The sequence below is a fragment of the Protopterus annectens genome, chromosome 12.part0 (genome assembly GCF_019279795.1).
Source record: "Protopterus annectens isolate FY-2018-M chromosome 12.part0, PAN1.0, whole genome shotgun sequence".
In the NCBI taxonomy this organism is placed as follows: Eukaryota; Metazoa; Chordata; order Ceratodontiformes; family Protopteridae; genus Protopterus; species Protopterus annectens.
The window spans coordinates 570371453-570392618 of record NC_056746.1 but is presented as its reverse complement, the minus strand read 5'-3'; the positions used below and the strand labels follow the sequence as shown (position 1 = coordinate 570392618).

Genomic DNA, 21166 nt, shown 5'->3' with positions numbered 1-21166 from the left:
TACTTAAGATCGAGGTGGAAAGGTTCACAGCCCCCATGCTAAAGGGCAACGCTGTCCAAGCTGCTGAATCCCTTACAAAGACACTCTATGAGCACCTGCAAGAATGCATGGATTGTGCTATCCCAAGCAAAACCAAGACTCACTCCTCCAAGAAAAGGAAACCAGTCTGGTGGATCCCTGCCATAAACAAGCTATACAATAGAAGGAGGAAACTAGTGCAGAAAAGAGTAAAATCCCAAGAAGAAAAGACATCCCTTATCAGTATCAGCAAGAAACTATAATCCCTCATAAAATCATCCAAGGCTAGCTTTGAAAGAAAAATTGCCAAGGACTCCAAAGATAACCACAAAGCATTCTTTAGCTATGTCAAGAACCTAAGTGGAAACTCTCAGATCTGCTCTGAGTTAGTGCAGAATGGCACAAAATACACTGAACCGACTGATATTGCCAACATTCTGGCAGACAGGTTTAGTGCAAACTTCACCCCCTCTCACCCCCTAAAAGGGCCCATAACCATACCAGAAGAATGTAGCGCCCGGCAATCACTGACACACAGCTTAAAACAGCCCTATCCAAAGCCAAAAATACAGCTTCAATGGGACCAGACAATGTCCCAGGCTGTGTCTTACACGCACTCCAAAATGAACTAACCCCTTACCTAAACACACTGTTCAAACTCAGCCTCTCTACAGGCTACGTGCCCATAGAGTGGCACACAGCAACAGTTATCCCGCTCCACAAAGGTGGAGCCACAACGGACCCTGGGAACTATCGCCCTATAAGCCTGTCTAGCCTGGTCTGCAAGGCTATGGAGCACATCATCATGGAATTCATTAACATTGGGAACCTTCAAACATTGGACCCTACCCAGTTTGGCTTTGTTAAGGGCAGATCATGCCTACTAAACCTGGTGGACTTCTTTGAGACAGTTACCAAGGCTTTAGATGAGGGAAAGGAGGTCCACACAGCCTACTTAGACCTTGCAAAGGCTTTCAACACCATTCCCCATTCTAGTATTATAGACAAGCTCACCAGCCTGAACATAAACCCCTACGTCACGAGATGGGTTGCCAATTGGCTCACAGATAGAACCCACACGGTGAGAGTTGCAGGCTCCAGGTCCGACTCTAAACCAGTTACAAGTGGTGTCCCCCAGAGCTCAGTCCTGGGACCCCTCCTGTTCGGTATGTACTTCTCAGAGGTACAGGCAAGCACAGGAGGATTATGGCTGTCCAAGTTTGCAGACAACTGAAAACTGGGGGCCATAATTGACTCTCCAGCTGATACAGACATCCTCCAGAAGGGTCTCACTGAGATGGATACCTGGTGTCAAAATCATGGCCTCAAGCTAAATGCCAAAAAGTGCATAGTCATCCCCTTTGGAAAAAACAAAGTACCATGAACTACCACATACATGGTAGTCCCCTAAATACAGAAAATGCAATAAGGGATCTGGGGACCCAAGTAGATAGTAATCTCTCCTTTGATAATCATATTGCCAAGGTGGTTAGAAAATCCTTCTATGTGGCTCACCTAATCACAAAAGGGTTCACATTTAGAACAAAAGAGGTTATTGTGCCCCTCTACTCATCACTCATCAGACCCATCATAGAGTACAATGCCCCATTTGGGATGTACCTTACAAGACACCTGCAACAGCTGGAAAGACCACAGAAGTACCTCACCAAGAGGATTACTGGTCTCAAACATATGCCCTATGCAGCCTGATTGAAGAAACTCCCGCTGTACTCTGTTGCATACCGCTTACTCAGAGGTGATCTCTGCCTGACATACAAGGCCATGTCCAACCCAGAATTGATGGACATGCTCCACCTAAAAAAACAAATCCCCAAGAGCCACACGCTCTAGGGATCTAAACCTCACCACAACGATAAATAGGACATGCTAGAGGGATAGATTTCTGTTCCCAGAGACTCTCCATGCTTTGGAACAGGATTCCAGTCTACATTAGGCAGAGCCCCTCACTAACACTCTTCAAGGGGAAACCTTGACTAGTGGATGGAAAACAGAAAATATACCCCGGGGATCACTGCAGTGGCTCTGCTGGACAGAGGCACAGGGAACTAATGGCTCTGCTGGACCGAGGCACAGGGAACTAATCTAAGGGGGTGGCGAAAGCCAACACATTCTGGCTAGGCTTATAGATGCCCTCAGGCAGATAGCCTAGTACTTACCTATGAACCTAAAAAGAGGCACATTTGGGGGGGGGTACAGAGGTTGAATCTGATACTAAGGTTGACATTCAGCCATCCTCAGTAATTCCATCAGAGACAGCCAGTAGGCCTATGCTAGCCCATTCCAGTGAGCCCTCAGATATTGGACAGGTGAGAGTGAGACACTCAATCCTGGAAGTGTGTTTACTGTGGCTTCAGTGCCTGTTGACTCTGGCCATAGCCAAAGTGTGGGCGAGGTGCTATGCAGGATGGTTGTTAGGGGTACTTTGAGGAGGCCTGCTGTCCATCCGCAACGTGATCCAGGTGTGTCTTCTTTTGCCATTCGATGAATATTTAGGGCCATCATAGAGGCACAGGCATGTTCCTATAAGTCCTCCGGAGAAATGCTTAGGGTTGCAGATGTGGCACAGGCTGACATGTGTGACTGCCTTCATCCTGTTGCCAATTCAATGGATTGGATGAAAGATAGGTTGGAATGGGCTGTGTCTGTGACAAAACATCTGCTGGGAGGGGCATGGCATCCTCGTGAGCATGTTAGCCACATCATCTGCTGTTAGCCAACATGGCCATGCTTGATCACACTCCCATAGTGGCACTACCTCCATTGCTCTATCAGTGGTTGAGATGTCTACACCCACACATGGCAGGCCATTTGGTTATGGTCTTGGGCATCCTCGTGAAGGGAGCTTGTCCAACAGACAACAGTTATGTTCAGGTAGGAGCAATGCATCTGACCATGGGTGTGATGTGCCAGTGCAACTCCTGGCAGAGCAAGTTCTCATGTTCAGGTCCAACAACAATGAACTGCCACCTCTACCATGCATGGCTCACACCTGTCTGACAAACCAAGACATATAGCTAGCATAGAGCTTGGCTGTGTTCCTGCAGACACTCACACACCAATTTCACTGGAAGATTCATACAGACACACACACAAAAGTTACATGGTTCAGCCATGAAGCTTAAAGCTCTTTTGTCTAACTGGCCATGTGTTACTTTATCCAAATATCTGTCTGCTTCTCTTTCTTACTCACACACTCTCACTGACCTTTTGTGTCAGCCTAGGCTTTCTGCCCCCTCCCCCGCCCACACACCACACACACACACACACACACACACACACACACACACACACACACACACACACACACACACACACACACACACACACACACACACACACACACACACAGAGTACCCTGTGCAAGTGATGATAACTGTGTCATATCCCTGTTTTCTATCTTTTGGATTCAGGGATACATAACATTTGTATCTAATGCACAGGGTGCATAGCTGACTTAGTGCTTAGTATATCTGCATTTGTGATGTTGTTTTGCTAATTGCACCTTTGACATATATTTTGGTTTTAGAAAACTAGACAGTTGATAGAATTAAATATATTTTTTTTTTTGCATCAGTATTTTTAATAATCTTCTGAGAGTTATGAAGTCTGAAACTGAATACTTCTCTCTTTAAGGATTTTCCAGTACAAAAGTATGATTTAAACTGAGGCCATTTGGTGACCATCAGTATTTTTGAGAGGGTCTTTTTAGAACATCGAACTTTCAAAATTTAGAGTGTTCTAATATCGACCCGTTTTCAGCGAATGCTGAAAATATCGAAGAAACAGAAAACCGAATTTTTTCCTAGGGAAAGAATTTGGTTGTCCATTTCTGTTGTTTCAGTATTTTCAGCACTGTGTTGGAAAGTTACAGGTCTGGTTCAGGTAAGTGTGTGATTGTGTGGATGTGAGGGTTAGGGCGGGTTAGGTGAGTTAGGGTTAGGGCGTGGGTCAGGTAAGTGTGCGATTGTGTGGACGTGAGGGTTAGGGCAGGGTAGGCGAGTTAGGGCATGGGTGAGGTGACTATGTGATAGTGACAGACCTTAGGGTTAGGTTTTGGTTTAAGGTAAGTGGATAGTTAGTGGTGTATATATAGTTCAGTGTAGGGTTAGGTGTAAGAGTTTAGGTGTATGTGTGTGGATTGCTGTTTGATTGGTGTGCTTGTGTTGTGTGTATGTGTTTTGGAATGTGTGTGTATGTTCGATGTTTTAAATTTTCGATTAATAGGGTTCAATATTAGAACACTCAAAATTTTGAAAGTTCGGTGTTCTAATATAGACCCTTTTGAGAGGTATGAATGTGTGAATCTTTGATGACTGAGGCTTACTACTTAATAATGGACACGTTGTCACATAAGTCTCTGCTTTCACATATTAAAGTAATTTCTGTAGAAATCATCCACATTTTACTTGCTTGTATTACCAAGCAACAACATGCAAGGATATGACATTCATTCATAGTATTACACAACACACTCCAGGTTCAGCACTTACATTATAAATCCAGCAGTTGCAACAGTTTTAGTTCAGGGCTGACTCTGTCTGATGCTAGCAGTACACAGCCATTACATGGGTAGGTAAAGATTGTGAGTGTTGCCTGGCATCAATGTTACTATATACTTGTGTAGGATGAAGGTTTTAGCCACTTAAGTGGTGAGTGTGTGTGCTATGCATTCCCTTTTGCTAATGTGCCAAGGGCATATTGAGCACGCCTACAAAACTTTCTAGTTTTGTATCAGTTTGTCTATTTTACGTAATATATCCTGTATACTAGATAATATTGACTTGAAAGTCCTTTTTAACACAAGAATCATGAGTACCATTTCTTGAGTGACTAATCTTGAAGTATCCTCTCTTAACCAAACAGTTGAAATTCTGACAGAAAAACTATTGCATTTGAAGAACTTGAAGCTATAAATCTTTTCTGACTATTAATGAATAAAATTAGCTAGCAAGTATCTTTGCATTTTAATGTTTTGATTACATTTTCTGTCAGAGAAAAGTTTTCAGTGACAGAGCTTTCACCAGTTGCTGCTCTCAGTTAGCCATCTTGGCCATGCTCCACTCGAGACATTCATTTTTGATATCATTGTATCAGTTTCCTAGGTATTACCCATCTCTGTGCTGCATTGCTCCTTTGATGGAATCAGACTTTCTCTTTTTCTCTTATACAATGTACTCTGAGACTGACACAGAGTGGTGATTAATCTGCATTTCTAATATCATGAAATGTTCCTTGCATACTATATCCTATTATTTCTTCAACTTCACCTTATACTTGTTCCCAAAAAGTCTTAATATTAAAGACTCCCATGAACTATGGAAAATTATTGATCCCCATGACTTTCTGCAAGACTTGCTTTCTCTGTTAAATACTTCCAGGTGTATCTTTCCCATGTTGCAACAGCACCAATACTTGATCATATACTATATATTTATCTTGTCTTCTATTTTTCATTTAATGAAGTTGCTTGATAGTTATTGTTTATACTCATTTCTGAATGTTTAATATTTTCAGTTTAGTTCATACCTGAGACTGCGGGAGGCCTGTAAAACCTGCATGTTTGTGACCCCATAAAGAGTTTTTCATGGTATTTGTAGAAAAGAAGTAGAAAGAGGTTCGGTTCCCAACATCGTTTTCAAATCCCTGTGTGATTGCTCCATTGACTCTGGAAAAGACCCATATAAAACACACATTACAGTAAAGAAATGTACAGATGTTAAAATTATTGATGTGGAATACAATGTCAGTGCACACATGGAGTTTGGTTATACTGTAAAATCAGGTATTTAACACAATCTTTTGTTAATGTCTCATATGTGCTATATCATCGGACCTATAAGCTTGCATTCATCTTTCTGATTTCTGCTGTTAAGTTCTATAGACAGAAGTATAGCCAGTACATAAGCCAGGGGCTTGTAATTTGGTTGAGGCAAGACTCTATAGCAAACACTTTAGACAGCGAATGCAAAATTAATTTCTGAGCAACTGAAAAAATAACCCCTAAGATTCATAGAATTTCTCATCACCTGTGCTAATTGTCTGATATAGTTTGGTCAATTATCACAGCACCAAGAAATTCCATTTCAGAGAGATGGTGATGGTGTACAAAGAAAGGCTTTTATCAGTGGCTCATTAATGTATATCTGAACTGAACACTACACATTCAGACCTCACCATGCTAGTGTTTTCCCCTAACATCATTTTATCAAAGGCAACACCCTACATGTATCCACACATATTCAGATACCCATACACACACAGACCTTCCCCCCACACACACAACCAAATACTCTCCTCCACAACACATCACTTCATAGTTGCTCACTCTCATGGAAACACTCACCCATGCACTTGCATACATACTCCTGCAAACTCACAAAGAAACACACATACAGAAATACAGACTTGGCATTCCATACCTGTGTACACAGCTGTGACCACCATGAACGTTTCGGGGGGAGAGCACATGGCTAGTTATCATTATGCCTCTATACCACACTGCATGTATCTTCACTTGTGACACCACTCATGCTATGGTCCATGCAAGGTGAAAACCTGAAAGATAGACGAGTCTAAGAATCAGAAAGGTTTATCGCAATATGGAAACCTTCTGTGATATGGCTTCTGTATCATAATCATATGGAGTATTTGAGATCTAAAAAAGTGATGTATCACTTGTTTGAGCTACACTGTAGCAACGGCTGTACTGTACTTTGGACAACATTTAAGTCTGTGATCATCACTTCAAGGGTCAGTGCATAACAAACTCAGCTTTCATTACTTTTGGCTAAGGATTTCATTCAGCATGGTCTTTAATTATGACCTTTTGTAATAACTACAGGGGTGATATTTCTCAGGTAGACCTACATTTTTAGCTTCTGAATGGAAAATTATTCTTTAGATAAAAAAAAATGCTTGGATTTGAATTTCAAAAGCAATTATGTTCATGAAAGAATCTGAAAAAGTGGTGTATGAGTGTTTCAGACAAACATTTGTGGAAGTGACAAAATTGCAAGTTTATTTTTGGCAGAGTGATTCAATTGTGCTCATAATTTTGGACCTTATCACTGCTTTCAATACTAGGATTTCAGAAGAGAGTGTTTATGACTCTGTTTGATGAAGCATGTAGTGAAAATGGTCAGACATTATCAGAAAAAAATTACTGGATGCATAAAATGCAAATTGAAATTTTGTGTTAAAATGTCTGCTGAACTAAAAATTTGGTGGCTTCCTTAGGTTCATATGTACTTACTAGGCTATTGATCACCCTAGTATTACATTCCTGTGGTAGCTTCTAGCCCTTATATTTTGTGTACATATAACTTAGAAGCGGCCAGAACAAGGATATATTAGGACATTTCCATGGCAGACAAGAGTGTTATTTGTGAAATGGTCTAAAGATACATCTATACTGTGAATATGGGTTAAAATATTGAACACTGGCAATATTGGATAAACAGGTTACATAGCTTGGGTGGGTAGAGAGTTTAGTATGTATCATGACATGTAGTTTGGATGAATGGGGATTGACATGGAATGAAGTGGGAAGTAATAGCAGTAAGAAGGAGTAGGGGCTGCAGATAATATTTATTTATTTATCCTTTGTTGAGCAGATTAGTCCCACTAGGCTACTTGCCTCTTTTTAGGGGAAACATGAGGTAGTATTTATATTGCGTCTATATCATATTATCGTACGATGTAAATAGCGAATGCTATTTCATCATACCGATAATATCGAAACAACAAAATATCGAACAAACAGAACAGCGAACTTTTTTCCCAGGGAAAAAAGTCACTGCTCCATTAAAAAAAAAAAAAACTTAAACACAAATTTAAGTGGGAGGCTTCAACCCCCCCCCCCCATGTGGGGGGCTGTGCTCCCCACACCCCCCTGCTTAAATATACCAACTCCAAGATTGCACCATAGTGGAGGAAATGGCAAAGTCCCGAAGACGGCCCACCAATTTTTTTTCCCTGGGAAAAAATTAGATGTTCCATGACTTTGCTATTTTGCCATTTCAACAGTATCGGATCAACTAAATAGCATTCGCTATTTAGTCCATTTGATAGCGTCATATAGACCCTTTATATTATTAGGAGAAATTTGGCCAGGGCATCAGGGAACCTTCCCTACTTGTCATTGTGGTGAGTGAGACCCATTTTGCATGAGCACTTCCTTTTTCTGTTCCAGGTGCAGAGGTGGTCTGGAGAAACAGGCAGGCAGGTGAAGAAAGAAGGAGATAATGGAGTGGTGAGAGAATTGGTGGAGAAAGCCAATAAAGAGAATGTGTGTATGATTCTATGGAGATGTTTCAAAGAAATCTGTTTGATAGAGATGAGTTGGCAAATGATGGATGTATAATTACAACCTTCCAGTCAAGGGGGTTGCAGAATGATTTATTTAAAGAAATGATGATGCAGAGTGAGCCGGAAAATGAAGCAGATGTTTCCTGGGGGGACATTATGGTGAAAATATGAAAGGAGGATGTAGAGACAATTCTGAAGAATTGTGGTGAGATGGAAAAAAAACATATGCAGAGAAAGTAAAAGAAGGCAAAAGTGGAGTAGCCGGCAGAAGAAAATGAAAAATAGAAATACATAGCAAGGATTCAAAGTAAAGAATACAAAGAAATGGACAAGTATGAAGTATGGGACAATTTAATAGCTTTTTTGGGTGTAAAAGCATGTGAGGTAAGAGCATTTATTCTTATTAACACAGAGACATTTTGTGATATATGTTTGAAAATGTTTTTTTCAATGGAAAATTTTCTTGGAGAATATAAAAATAGAAAGTAACCCATGGAATCTTTATGTGATAAAAATATTTAACAAGGAAGCAAAAAAGAAAATTTGTATATAATTTAGAGCAAGGGTGAAAAGAGGGACTTTGAAAGGACATTTGAAAACTCTAAGTAAAGAAGTACTGGACATTTCAAAATAGACTAGTGGCTGGCATTGTAATATTCTGTTAAAAATAGAAAGAGAAAAATGTATGCATATACCAAGCATGATAAATGTGGAGGGGGATAGTGGTGTCATAAAATACTGGAAACAACCCATAACATGTTTTTATTTTTTTGAGGAAAAGAAGGACATTTGATAAGTAACTGTCATAAATGAAAATGTTATATTTGTGTGAAAATGGGACATGCTGCAAAAATGTGAACTGAATCTATAAATGCAACAAAATTGAACATTTATGGATGGACTGCAAAAATGAAAATAAAAGTACAGAAAAAGAAAAGGAAAGAGAAGAAATGAACAAAGAGAAGAACATTTTGAAGTAGTAGAGATAGAAGAAGAATTAGATGAGAGAAAAGTAATAATGTGGACATAGAAGAAGGCTCTGAAATAATTGATGAGGAAGACATAAATTGGAAGACAGTAAAAGAAAAAAATAATTGTATTGGTTAAAGGGTAAAAGACAGAAAAAGAAAATTTCAAAGGACAAGTACAAAAGAAAAACAAAGGAAATTTATGAAAAAGAATATATACAGCTAATGGCTAGGGTTTGTATAGTGGTTAAAGTGCTTGAATCATAGAATGTGTTTGAGTATCATCTTTGGGAGGGAAATTGGCTAGGCTTAGAATGGCCCAGTAAGGTAGATAGCCTATTAAGTCCCTATACTTATGAAGCCATGAATGAAAATTTTAGAGTGCTTTCTGTAAATGTGAACAGTATTAAGAAAATAGTAAGAAGAAAAGGGATTTTGGAGTGGTGTAATACATGTGATGTAAATGTAATTATATTAGAAGACACATTTTTTTAATAAATGAAGAAATATTACAAACAGAGAAATTATGGAGAGGAAAGACAATCTGGAATTTGGGAAATGAGAGATGTTCTGCAATAGCCATATTCTTAAGAAATGCAGTAAAGATATTACATGTAACTTCAGCAAAAATGGGAAGATTAACCATTGTAGATTTAGAATAGAAATAAAAAGTATAAAGAATTCTAACATTATATGCTTATACTAATTGTAAAGAAAGGGCAGGCTTATTTCATCAGAATTTTTATTACAATAACAGGGGACTTTGCGATTTAAGGCAAGTATAAAAAGAAAAGCAATGCTATAAGAAAAATGTTAGAAGTGATAAGATGTGGTAAGTTAAAACATTGGGACAAGAATTCATGGATTTACAAAAGGGGTATGCATAGAACTTAAAAAAAGAATATTTTATAGTATCATAACGTCTAGTTATAGGATAAAGGGGGTAGTTAAAGCAGAATTTTCTGATAATCTGGCAATATGGCTAGTGATAAAGGGAAATAAGTGATATATAAAAATAGGTAAAGGAATACAAATGAAGAATGAGAAAGAATGGAATGAAGAAGGAATGAAATTAGTAATACAGTCATGAAAAGATCATATTACTAGAGAATATTTTATAAAACTTGGTCTGAATGATGGATAATATTTAAGGAAAATATAAACAATGTGGCAATATGATGTGTGAAAAGTACAGAAAGAAAAATATAAAAGAACATATAACAATGCATTGGAAGATTTAGAACATGATGATAAAAAGTACTTTGACAAAGAAAAAGAATTTTATGAAAGAAATCAAGAAAAAATATAAGAATTGTTTTATAAGCAGATATATTTTTAGAAGGAAAAGAGAAGGAGTATTGAGTTACTTAAGCAGATTAGTAAAGGAATATGGTAGTGTAATGAGAGAAGTAAAAATGTAACAGGAGAAATAGAAACAACTCAGGAAAAGATTATAAACAGTGCAGTAAAATATGTATAAGAAATGTTTTAAAGAAAAAAGAATGTTTTGAAAATAACATGGAAAGTAAAATTTTAACAGAAGAAGAGAATAATGAATTGGAAAAGGGATTTTTTATATAATCTAGATAAAGTATTAGAACAAGTAAATATGAAGGAATAGGGTATGAAATGGAAAAATGTAAGGGATTAACAAATATATATATATATATATATATATATATATATATATATATATATATATATATATATATATATATGGGTTTACCTCGACCCATCAAAATTATGTTTCAACGAAATGTAATTAGCTGAACTCCTTTTCATGAAAGTGCTTTTTTACGAAAATGCACTTTTGTGAAAAGGCAACTAAGCGAACAGCAACAGGGGCTGTTGCTTAGATCTTGGCATAGTGGGGATAAGGGAATATTCCCTTTTCTGCACTGTAGTGTGATCTCGGAGTAGAATATAAAACTAGCGGGGATATGAGGGGTGCAGGGGGGCTTGCCCCCTTGCATAAACATGGTTCGTGTTGTGTTTTTTTTGTTTTTTTTGTTTTATTTATATTTTGCCAATTATTTCATGAAAATACACTTTTGCGAAAAAGAGTTTGTCTGTTTATGTTTCGTTGAAACGTAATTTCGATGGGTCACGGTCAAACATATATATATATATATATATATATATATATATATATATATTTAAAGATTTTGAATGAATGGTTAAATGAAGGTTTTATGTATAAATAATTATATAGTGCAATACTTAAATTCATATGGAAGAAGGAATATAGAAAACCTGGAGAATGACAGTATTGAATAATAATGATTATAAGATCTTTATGAGAATAATACAAAAAAGATTTGAAATTAAAATGGGAAATATTATGGAACATAGTAGATATAGTATAAAGAGGAAGAGTTGTTAAGAATAAATAGTGATAGTGAAATTGTGGATGATATTATGAACAGAAAAAAAAGATGCAAAAATCATGATAGGAGACCTTAATAAGGCATTTGATGCAACTGGACATGAAATCTTATAGAAGTTAATGAAAGAATATAAGAAGGTTAGAAAATTATGTGTGTCAACGTACAGTAATAATAAAATGAAAATACTTGTAAATGGCTGATTAAACCAAGAGGTGCATATGAAGAGTGGTATAAGACAGGGATGCTCAATGAGATGTATACTCTTTGCATTAGTTATGAATGTAATCATATGCTAAATAAATTACAGAATGAAGGAAGCTGGGTTTGTAACACCTAAAGGTTTAAGAATTCCAGACATGTTGACATATGCAGATGACATTATAATAATTGCAAAAAAATATGGATAAAGGAAGTAATAATTTGCACAAGTGAGTGTCTAGAGATGATAGGGATAGCTTTAAATAAAGAAAAAAAGTAAAGGTTTAGGTGATGTAGTAAAGATGGGGGTGTATATTTTACAATGAGTGAAATGTCTGTGTTAGGTATAAAATTTAGGAAAAAAAGATGAAAGTAGAATTCAGTGAAAAAAACAAGTAAATCAAACCCATCTTTTATGGAGAACATATACATTATAATTCAGAAAAAAAGGCATATTTGAAAAATTCACTACTGATAGGAAAAATAACATACTTAACAAGTGTATTTATTTTGCCAACAGTATTTGAAAAGGAATTAATGCAGATATATATTTTTTCATTTATATGGGGTTCTAGATTAAATCCAGTAAAAGGAGGAGTTTTACATGTAAATAAAGAGGAAGAAGGTTTAGGTTAATTAACTCAGTGGTATATGCTGCTGTGAAGATAGGTGAAGGCTGCCAGCCTAGCCAGATAGAATTTTGTAGATAATTCTGTCATTTGTAAATATTAATATAAGCCACAGGCTTGTTCTCTTAAATGCGAAAATTGTGTTAAATGTGGAACTGCAAAAATGTAACAACAGTGCACTCTACTGTAACAAAGCTGACAAGTAAATTCTTTGATGTCAAAACTTGGAGCTGATATGTTTGGATGAAGGAATTCTGCCTATCGGTTTGAGGCCAGAGTTAATGGCTGGAATTTGCATGTATAATTTCTTTTATTGCTCTGGTTCCTGACCAGCTGCAAGATCAAAAGGGCTATTGACCTCTGAGAATCTGTTAGCATGGGAACCAGAAAGAAATGATGTGATCTGAAATGAATCAGTGGTACTCTATTAACAATTTAAGGATAGAAAGAATGAGAGCATTAGAGCATTTGTATTGAGAACATCCAACTCACCATTCTGTCTGTGTCTATATGTAAGTAGGATCTTAGACTTTAGTGTTTCTCTTAGAAATAGCTAGGAAATAGGAATATTAGACTAAGTGTTTTTCTGTGTTGATGTCAGAACTATTCTACTGTATTATTTTAAGCATTTTCCTGTGATCTTTGAACTCTTGACTAGCACTGTGTAGTAAGAAGTATTGACTTATGTTTTTTATTTATTATTAAATATTTTTAAACCTTTCAACTGTGGCTGTTTTGTGTAAAGATAATTTAAGCTCTAAGACTACATTGCATGTATATAGTGACACTGTACCAAGTCACTCCAAATAAGTCTTGACTGGTTGCACTTACCATTTGGATAATAATATTGCAGAGTAATAATTGGACACCCTTTCATAAGGGCCTTTGAGTAGATGATAAATATTAGCTGGGTGGTGGCAGTGATTTCTACCATATAGTCTGGGTAAAAGGGGGCATAGCTGGAGAATCTGTGCCAGCCTTCCCCAGGAGTGTCTGTGTGGTTGTATATAACTTTTATCTCAAAGTGTGTGTGTGTGTCAGCTACTTGGGTAGGGACATGAAGCACTGGTTGGACAGATAATGTGCTGGAGGTTTTATCTTGCCCACTAGGCTGAGATCTGGGCCCTATAGCTGTGCCCATGGGGGTCTGATTCTGATTGGGGACCTGGAGAGAAAGTGAGAAACCAGCCCCAGACTGACTGTCATCTCTGTGTGCTCTTAAGGGAATTGTACTTTAATGTGCATGTATTTATTATCCTTTCCCTATATGGACGCCCCTCACTGGTGTTAGTGGTGAGTATTGAGGCTCCTTGATTGCTGGGCCAGTGCACGGGCCTCACAGCTGCTTCATTAAATCTGTACAAATTGTTTAAGTGCATAAGTGATTATGACGAGAGATTAGTAGTAAAATTGTAGAAATATAAGTATGATAAATTTTGGGGTATGGCAAAAGAGTAAAAGAGAAAAAGAAGCAAATGGTGTAATCAGAAAGTAGAATGTCAATATTTTTTGTGTAGACTGGATAATGGATAAATTACCGGTAAAAGGAAATATGCCATATTAAAAGAAAAGTGACTGAATATGTTTTCATTGTCAAGAAGAAGAAACTATTGAACATATGTTTTTAAATGTAAAAGGGTAAAAAAGTTATGGAGAACACTATGTAAAAAATGTTTTCAAATATATAAAATAGTGGATAATGATATTATTAAATATGGATACTATAAGAACAGAAGAAAATAATATGTTAAAAGAACAGATACATTATTTTATGTCATATGGGTTATATGGAATGAAAGAATACATGAAATTATGTTTAATGGTGAATGGATTTTAGCAACAATATTAAGTAAAATCAGATAGTGGTTATGGAGCAGGAGGGGGGTCTAATAGTGATGAAAATTTAACATGATTATAAGTAAAATTATGAATATATATAAATATATTTGTATGTCCATATATTTGTACTTGTGTAAATATGTAAATATATTGTAAATGAGAATTATTTTTTACATATAAATAAAAGACTCCTACTCTTTTTGATAGGTGCCACAAGATCTTCTATATCCACCTGATATTCCACCAACTCAAGCAGATAAAGTTTAAATACATATTCCACATAAATAGAGTCTAGAAAAGGATTGCAACACTGTAAGAGTAGTTGAGGAAGGAGGCTGAATGAAAATGATTATGTGTGAAAGTTATTTATGTAATTATGGATATACCTCAGTGGAATGCTTGCATCTAACTTCCATTGCCTGGTGTTTATGAGGCATTTAACTCTGAAAAGAATGGTCTGCATAATACTCTTGTGGCCATAATTTAAATTGTACACAGCTGAAAATGTATAATTTTCAAGTAAAGCTTATTATAATAGATGCTATTATTTACAGATAATACTCTTGTGAATATCATATATTTATTTCATGACCTTTGAATTTTATTTTTACTTGCTACTGTTACTTATCTTTCAGTTCTTTGTCAATAATGACTTTGCTGGCAAAATAAAAAGATATGAATAATTTCAAAAATTCATAGAGATTACAAGGCAGACTCTGTCCTTGGACCATAATCACCTTGCCAATACTCATGTGTATAGGGCACCTCCTGCCTTCAGGAGTGCAAAACAAGTCTGACCTGGGATAAATTTATAGGCACCCATCCCATGCCTCTCAACTGTCCAAAATTTTGTAGAATGTCCAGATTTTTGCCTTAGATTTTTGTTTGTTCCTCAGAAAGTATGTGGTTTTCTGGCATATCACTTATGATTGAAGTTACTAAATAATGACAGACATTTTAGTTCAGATGCCATACCCTTCAGAAAATGCATGCTAAAGTAAAATCTATTATTCTGTCACTTTCTAAGTTTATAAGAGTAGTATCTGTCCCTGATTTTGGGTCTTTGGCACTCTCACAATTATTTTTAGCTTTGTCTAGAATTCTTGCACTAGGAGGTTGGATAGGTATGACTCTCCCACTCATCAAGGCTGACTTTTATGGTCAGATTACAGTAAACATACACTGTTGCTGGTTGACTGACTTGCAATAGGCTGTCCAGAGTTAGCAAGCTTTGACTTTTATCTGTTCATTTTTCTGTTTTGCTTTCATGTTTATATTGTGCTTCTGGTACCTACTGTGCTTTTTTTTGCCTTCTTCAACAAAATAGCATAAAATGCTTAGTGATGCAGGCATTGCATGATAGCCAGATTCTCATATGACAAGTACTTTCTTGGATTGTAAAATAGTGGCAATATTAAAAAAGCCATACCTTGGGCAGTTTTCAGTACTGTCTCCAAATGTTCCATGCAGTCATGTTTGCAATTTACAATAATTGTGGGCATTATATTATGAGTTGAGGTAAAGAATTTTAAATCCTACCTGAATGGTGTTTCCTAGAGTAACTTTAAATGCAACCTGATGAACAGAACTGCATAGTGACCGTAGTGGAATCCATACGTTACCACCTCAGAGATGAATTGCTGGAAATGTGGAGTTATAATGTTAGAAAATATAGCTATTATCTCAATTATAGAATTGTACTGAATTAGAAAAGACCATTAAACTGTGCAGTAACATTGTGATTCATTAATGGAGTACTGGGTTCTAAGCTCAAATGGAGGCGTGCTATATCAGTTTTTAGGAGTTTCACTACAAGTGTGAGAAGTGCAGTCTTATGGAAAGATCTTAATTTTCTCTGAAAGACTGAAGAGTCATGCAAAAGGGTATGTTGTTCCCAAAACAAAGGGATTTACTTCTGAAACAGCCATCCTTGATGTGAACAACATCCAGAGTCCATCTACAGAACATATGACTTTATACCATTATAGAGCTACAGCATTATCAGCAACCTCTCTGCGGTGTGACTGGATGATGGTTTCTCAGGTGTGGCGTGTTCTAGAACTCAGTCAGTGCAGAAAGGGACAGCCATATCATGACTTGCATCTAGACCTCAGTATACTTAGTTTGTGGCTGACAGTAAGGCCACAAATAGCATCTGTTGATCTGTTGTATAAAAATTTGATGTCTATTTCAGCTTTATCCAGGATACACCATTCAGAACTTCAAATTGCAACACTTCACATAGTCTGTGTTCTGTTACTGGGGTAACTGTGTGGAAATACTTCCATGTTCTCATCACTGTCTTCCTTCTCTATTATACAGGGTGTGTCTAATCATTTCCATGCAAAAAAGTTCTCTTTTAAGTAAGGCAGTTGTATATTTTTCCTGTATATGTTGTACAATCACTTCCATAATATTTGTAATAGGTTCATAGGTTCATAGGTTCGTACTAGGCTATCTGCCCTAGGGCATTTATAAGCCTAGCCAGAGTGTATGTGGCTTACACCCACCTTTATGAGAAGAATACTACCTTTTTTTTTTTTTAGTTTACTATACCTACCTCTAGTGACAAACAAGAGATGACCCCGGAGGGGTAACCCTCACTCTCCATCCACTCCACGAGAGATCTCTCTGAATAGAGTCATGAGGCTCTGCCTCCTAACATGGACTGGGATTCTGTTCCAGAGGAGTAGGTGAGCTCTGGGTTATGAATCTGTCCCTCCAGCACGTTCTATTATTTTCTGTGTTGTGTTTGTTTCTCTCACTTCTGATGGCTCTGATGAATTTGGATAATTTGCACTGAACCTGTCTGCCAATGTTGGCAATGTCAGTGGGTTCAGTGTATTTTGAATTCTAAGAACCTTTGGGCTAGAGTCCAGTGTCTTCAGGAAGGCTTAACATATAACATATAACACTTAACATATAAAACGTGTAAACAGCTATTGCATATATCTGCATTCTTAAATATTAATATCAGTGACAATCTGAAAATGTATCACCCAGCAGTGCTGCTGTCTGGAGTCAAACTTTTCTCATTAAGTAGTAAGTAAGATTTATTAAAAAATGCATTATAGGTTTGATGTAAATCTACTAGTACAAGACTTCATACACTAAGTATAATGTTTGAGCAGCCATTCTTTGATCCTTTCTGTATCATCATCCAAGACTTGCAATGCACCAGAGGTGGAGCCATAAGGTGGGACTTGGATGTGCAACTCCACAAAAAAAAAAAAAAAAAATAATAGTCAAACCATACTGCCTGGAGTGCAAACAGTTTTTTTTTGTAGCTCCAACACTATTTATACATTCAGTCACTTGTATTTTCATGAATGTACCATCAGCTACTTCTTTATTTATCCATGTTTGTATCTTTGTTTAGTTAGCTATACCTTTTTATTTTTCAGCGAGACACAAAGCCGAACGTTTGCTGCAAGAATGAAAGATGCCCACATAACACAGACTTTACAAGAGGAAAAGGGATTGCACAAAGAACACAATGAACTTACAAACACTATTGTAAGGTAGCATACTATACAGTACCCAACAAAAACAACTAAAAGTTTAGGCTAAAAAATAATGATACACATAAAAAGAAAGTAAACTAATCCTTGCAACCTTGTTGAGGGTTGTGGTGGTACCAAGTGGAGCATGACTTCCCTAGTCTAAACAGCAGATCCCCGGAGGTTCCCAGACAATCTCAGAGACATAATCCATCCAAGAAGTCCTGCTTCTGTCCCTGGAGGCTTTTGCAGTGACCTGTGTTTGGTACACCTCCCAAGAGAGGAATCCGGGGGGACATCCTTACAAGGTAGCCTGACCATTTCAACTGACTTCTTTCAACATGATGGAGCAATGGTTGCACTTTCCGAACCTTCCAGATTTCTAAGCTCCTTATTGAAAGTGAACTCAGTTATCCTGCAGGGAACCTCATTTATGCCACTTGTATTTTTGTAATGTTATCCTTTCAGTCTGTACCCAAAGCTGATGACTGTAGGCTTACATTGAATGGTAATTCAAGAGCAGTGTCATGTGACACCGTTCTTACTTCTCCGCCACAGTTTGTAAATTACCTGCAGAACTGCTGTTACAGGTTGGATGATGTGCGGATAGTGAATCATGAAGTGCAGTGGATTAACAAGGAGGAAGTAAGACAAAAGCCGATGAAAGAACACAAAACTGAAAACTGGTTGCAGGAAAGAAGGCACCAAATACAAAACGTAAGAACAAGCAGTTTAATCCAAAATTAAGCGCTTTTTGTCGCAGTAAATACTGTGACTTCTTCAGATTAAAACAACATTGAGAGCATGCCCTTAAGTAGTCAGTGAGCAGTAGTTAATTAGTTAGGTAATTAACCAATATTAGTTAATCAGTTCATTTCATTCTTCTTGACAACAAATTGAAAACTAGTACTCATAGAAACTACAGTTTCTAAAGATTACAAAAGTGTCACAAACACATTTAGACACACCCACATGCAAAACTCAAACCCTAACCCTACAGAAGAAACAATACTAAATGTTCTTATATTCCATAAAATACCTACAAAGGTTTTTGTACTTAATAAGTACCAAATATCTAAAATACTAAAATGACATGGTGAACCCATGTTCGTACATACTATTGTTGATTTTTAAGATCCTATGTACAATTAATACATACTTTACATGAATTCTATACGTAAAACCCTATCTAGTAAGGCTTTTTAATTTCAGAATACATACAATAGAACATCTTTCATTTAGACCTGGATACTGCCCTGCATTGGTGTTCAACTGCCATATTATTTCTAAATGTTCTAACTCCAGAGAAGCTGGACACCCCATATTGTCGGGTACAATTTGGTCTATTGCCCTGAACAAAAACCTGTGATCCATGTATTTGTGGGTATGTTTAGCTAGACCACTGTCTTTGCTCAATTTGCCAGTGTGGTATAGATGTTCATATATTCTTTCCCGCAATTTCCTATCCCTTAACTGAGACACACCTCCTGCTTCCCTTTAGAAAATTGAGCCCCTATTCCAGTTTGCTAGTTCAGAGGTACTGCCTCCAGCCTTCCACACAGCACTGAGGAGGCATGCTAATCATGACACCTGAACTGGGTCTATTACATTCAGCATTTCGTGTCAGAGTCCGTCCACTCCTGTATCCTTCCCACAGTGTAAATGCTTAATCACAACAGTGACCACATCTACCAAAACTGATCCATCTTTACCAGCTCCCTACTGAAATGTCACGACTCTCACTACAAAGACATAAAATGCTGAAAAAAAGTCTGAAAATACAGAAGAGTGAATATATCATCATTAGTCTTCTCCTTGAAAATTGTTTTTTATCAGGGGGACACGTTCATCTGCATCCCTGATGTACTGCACAAGCCCCCCACATCCCCAAACATACATGTGTGTATGTATGTATATCAACTTCAAGACCGCCATACCTTGGAGAAAAGGGAATGCTCTAGGAAATAGCAGTCTCATACATAGTATTCATAAGTAAGGATTTTTCGGTCATTCAGTCTTCTCATTTTGGGACTCGGCATTGCAAAAGCTGACATATTAAATGGTTACTGGATTTAGGAGTTCCTGTGGGTTTACTACCCATGTGGCAAATGGGTGGGGGTTATGTTATCTGCAGTGACAATTGAGTGACAGATGGGATAGGTATGGACTAAGATGGAGTAGACTTTAGTAATGGAAACTGTCTCTTCAGATGTGGAATATTGGTTAGAATGGACCAGTTATATTGAGATGATCTCACCTCTATGCATGGCACTGGTTTTGTACTAGATTTCTCGAGCAGGCATGGTGTCTCTTCTACTGGCATTAACCTTTAATGGGAGGATGTGTACTGGTCCATGGTTGAGTGTTGTTTAATTGTGGATTGCATCAGTAACGGACAGGAGTACCTGAACGTGGCCACAGGCTGTAGATATTTGAACTTCTTAGGGACTATGGGTATGGTTATCATTTGGGTACCATCTACTGATTTTGTAATCCCACTCATAGATGTGCTTTAAATGAGAATCTCCTACTGTTTTTATAGTCCTACTAATGAGAGTGGTGCTGGATGTAGTAACACCTACTGATTCTGTAGAACTGGTGATAGGGTATCACATACAGATTCTGTACTTCTACTGAAAGATTTTATTGCTGTGTGTGGAATGTTGGAGATACTTGGAAGGATGTGTCTGGAAGAAATGGCTTGCCTGATTTAAATTTGAATGGGAGAGTATTTGGTAATTCTGCGCAAGTTAAGTATTGTCTATAACAAACTTAATATTGAAACACAAGAATGTACATAACTGTGCTTGGTAATAGAACACCTTGGACCAAAGGTGAATGAGTAACTTTGTAATCATTTCATCAGACCTGAGGCTGTACATTTTGGGCACTCTGGCCAAGAAGAGCTGATCTCAGCTAATCACCATGTGGTAATGCATTGGATCAGATGAGCAAGATGGTGGCTGTACACACCCTGGAAACCAAAGCATGTAGTTTGGCTGCCTTGGAAGTGTCTTACCTCTGCTTCTATCTAGGATGAGTTCAAATCCCACCACCAGTACAGGTTCTACTCTATTCCTGTGTAGATAGATGATATGGAATCTGAATGAACTCTTTTCAGGAGGCTCTCAGTAGCTGAGGCTGTTGCAAGGAGCTATTGCCAATAGGCAATATTGCCAATATGCTCTTTTGATGGTGTTAATCCCAGGACCCAATGTTGAATACCTATGTTGAAGATGCCAAGTTAATTTATTTTATGTAATGTAGTGTGTGTGTTGGGGGGAGGGGGCTGTGGATCT

General features: G+C 37.3%; 1 protein-coding gene across 1 annotated transcript in view; it reads right to left on the bottom strand.

Moving 5' to 3' along the window:
- LOC122816715 (alpha-N-acetylgalactosaminide alpha-2,6-sialyltransferase 2-like) overlaps positions 1-21166 on the bottom strand; it is a 532556-nt gene that overhangs the window by 129178 nt on the left and 382212 nt on the right. Inside the window, exon 5 of the mRNA XM_044089704.1 lies at positions 5566-5704. Within this exon, the coding sequence (XP_043945639.1) occupies positions 5566-5704 (139 nt within the window). The remainder of the gene's footprint in view (positions 1-5565; positions 5705-21166) is intronic.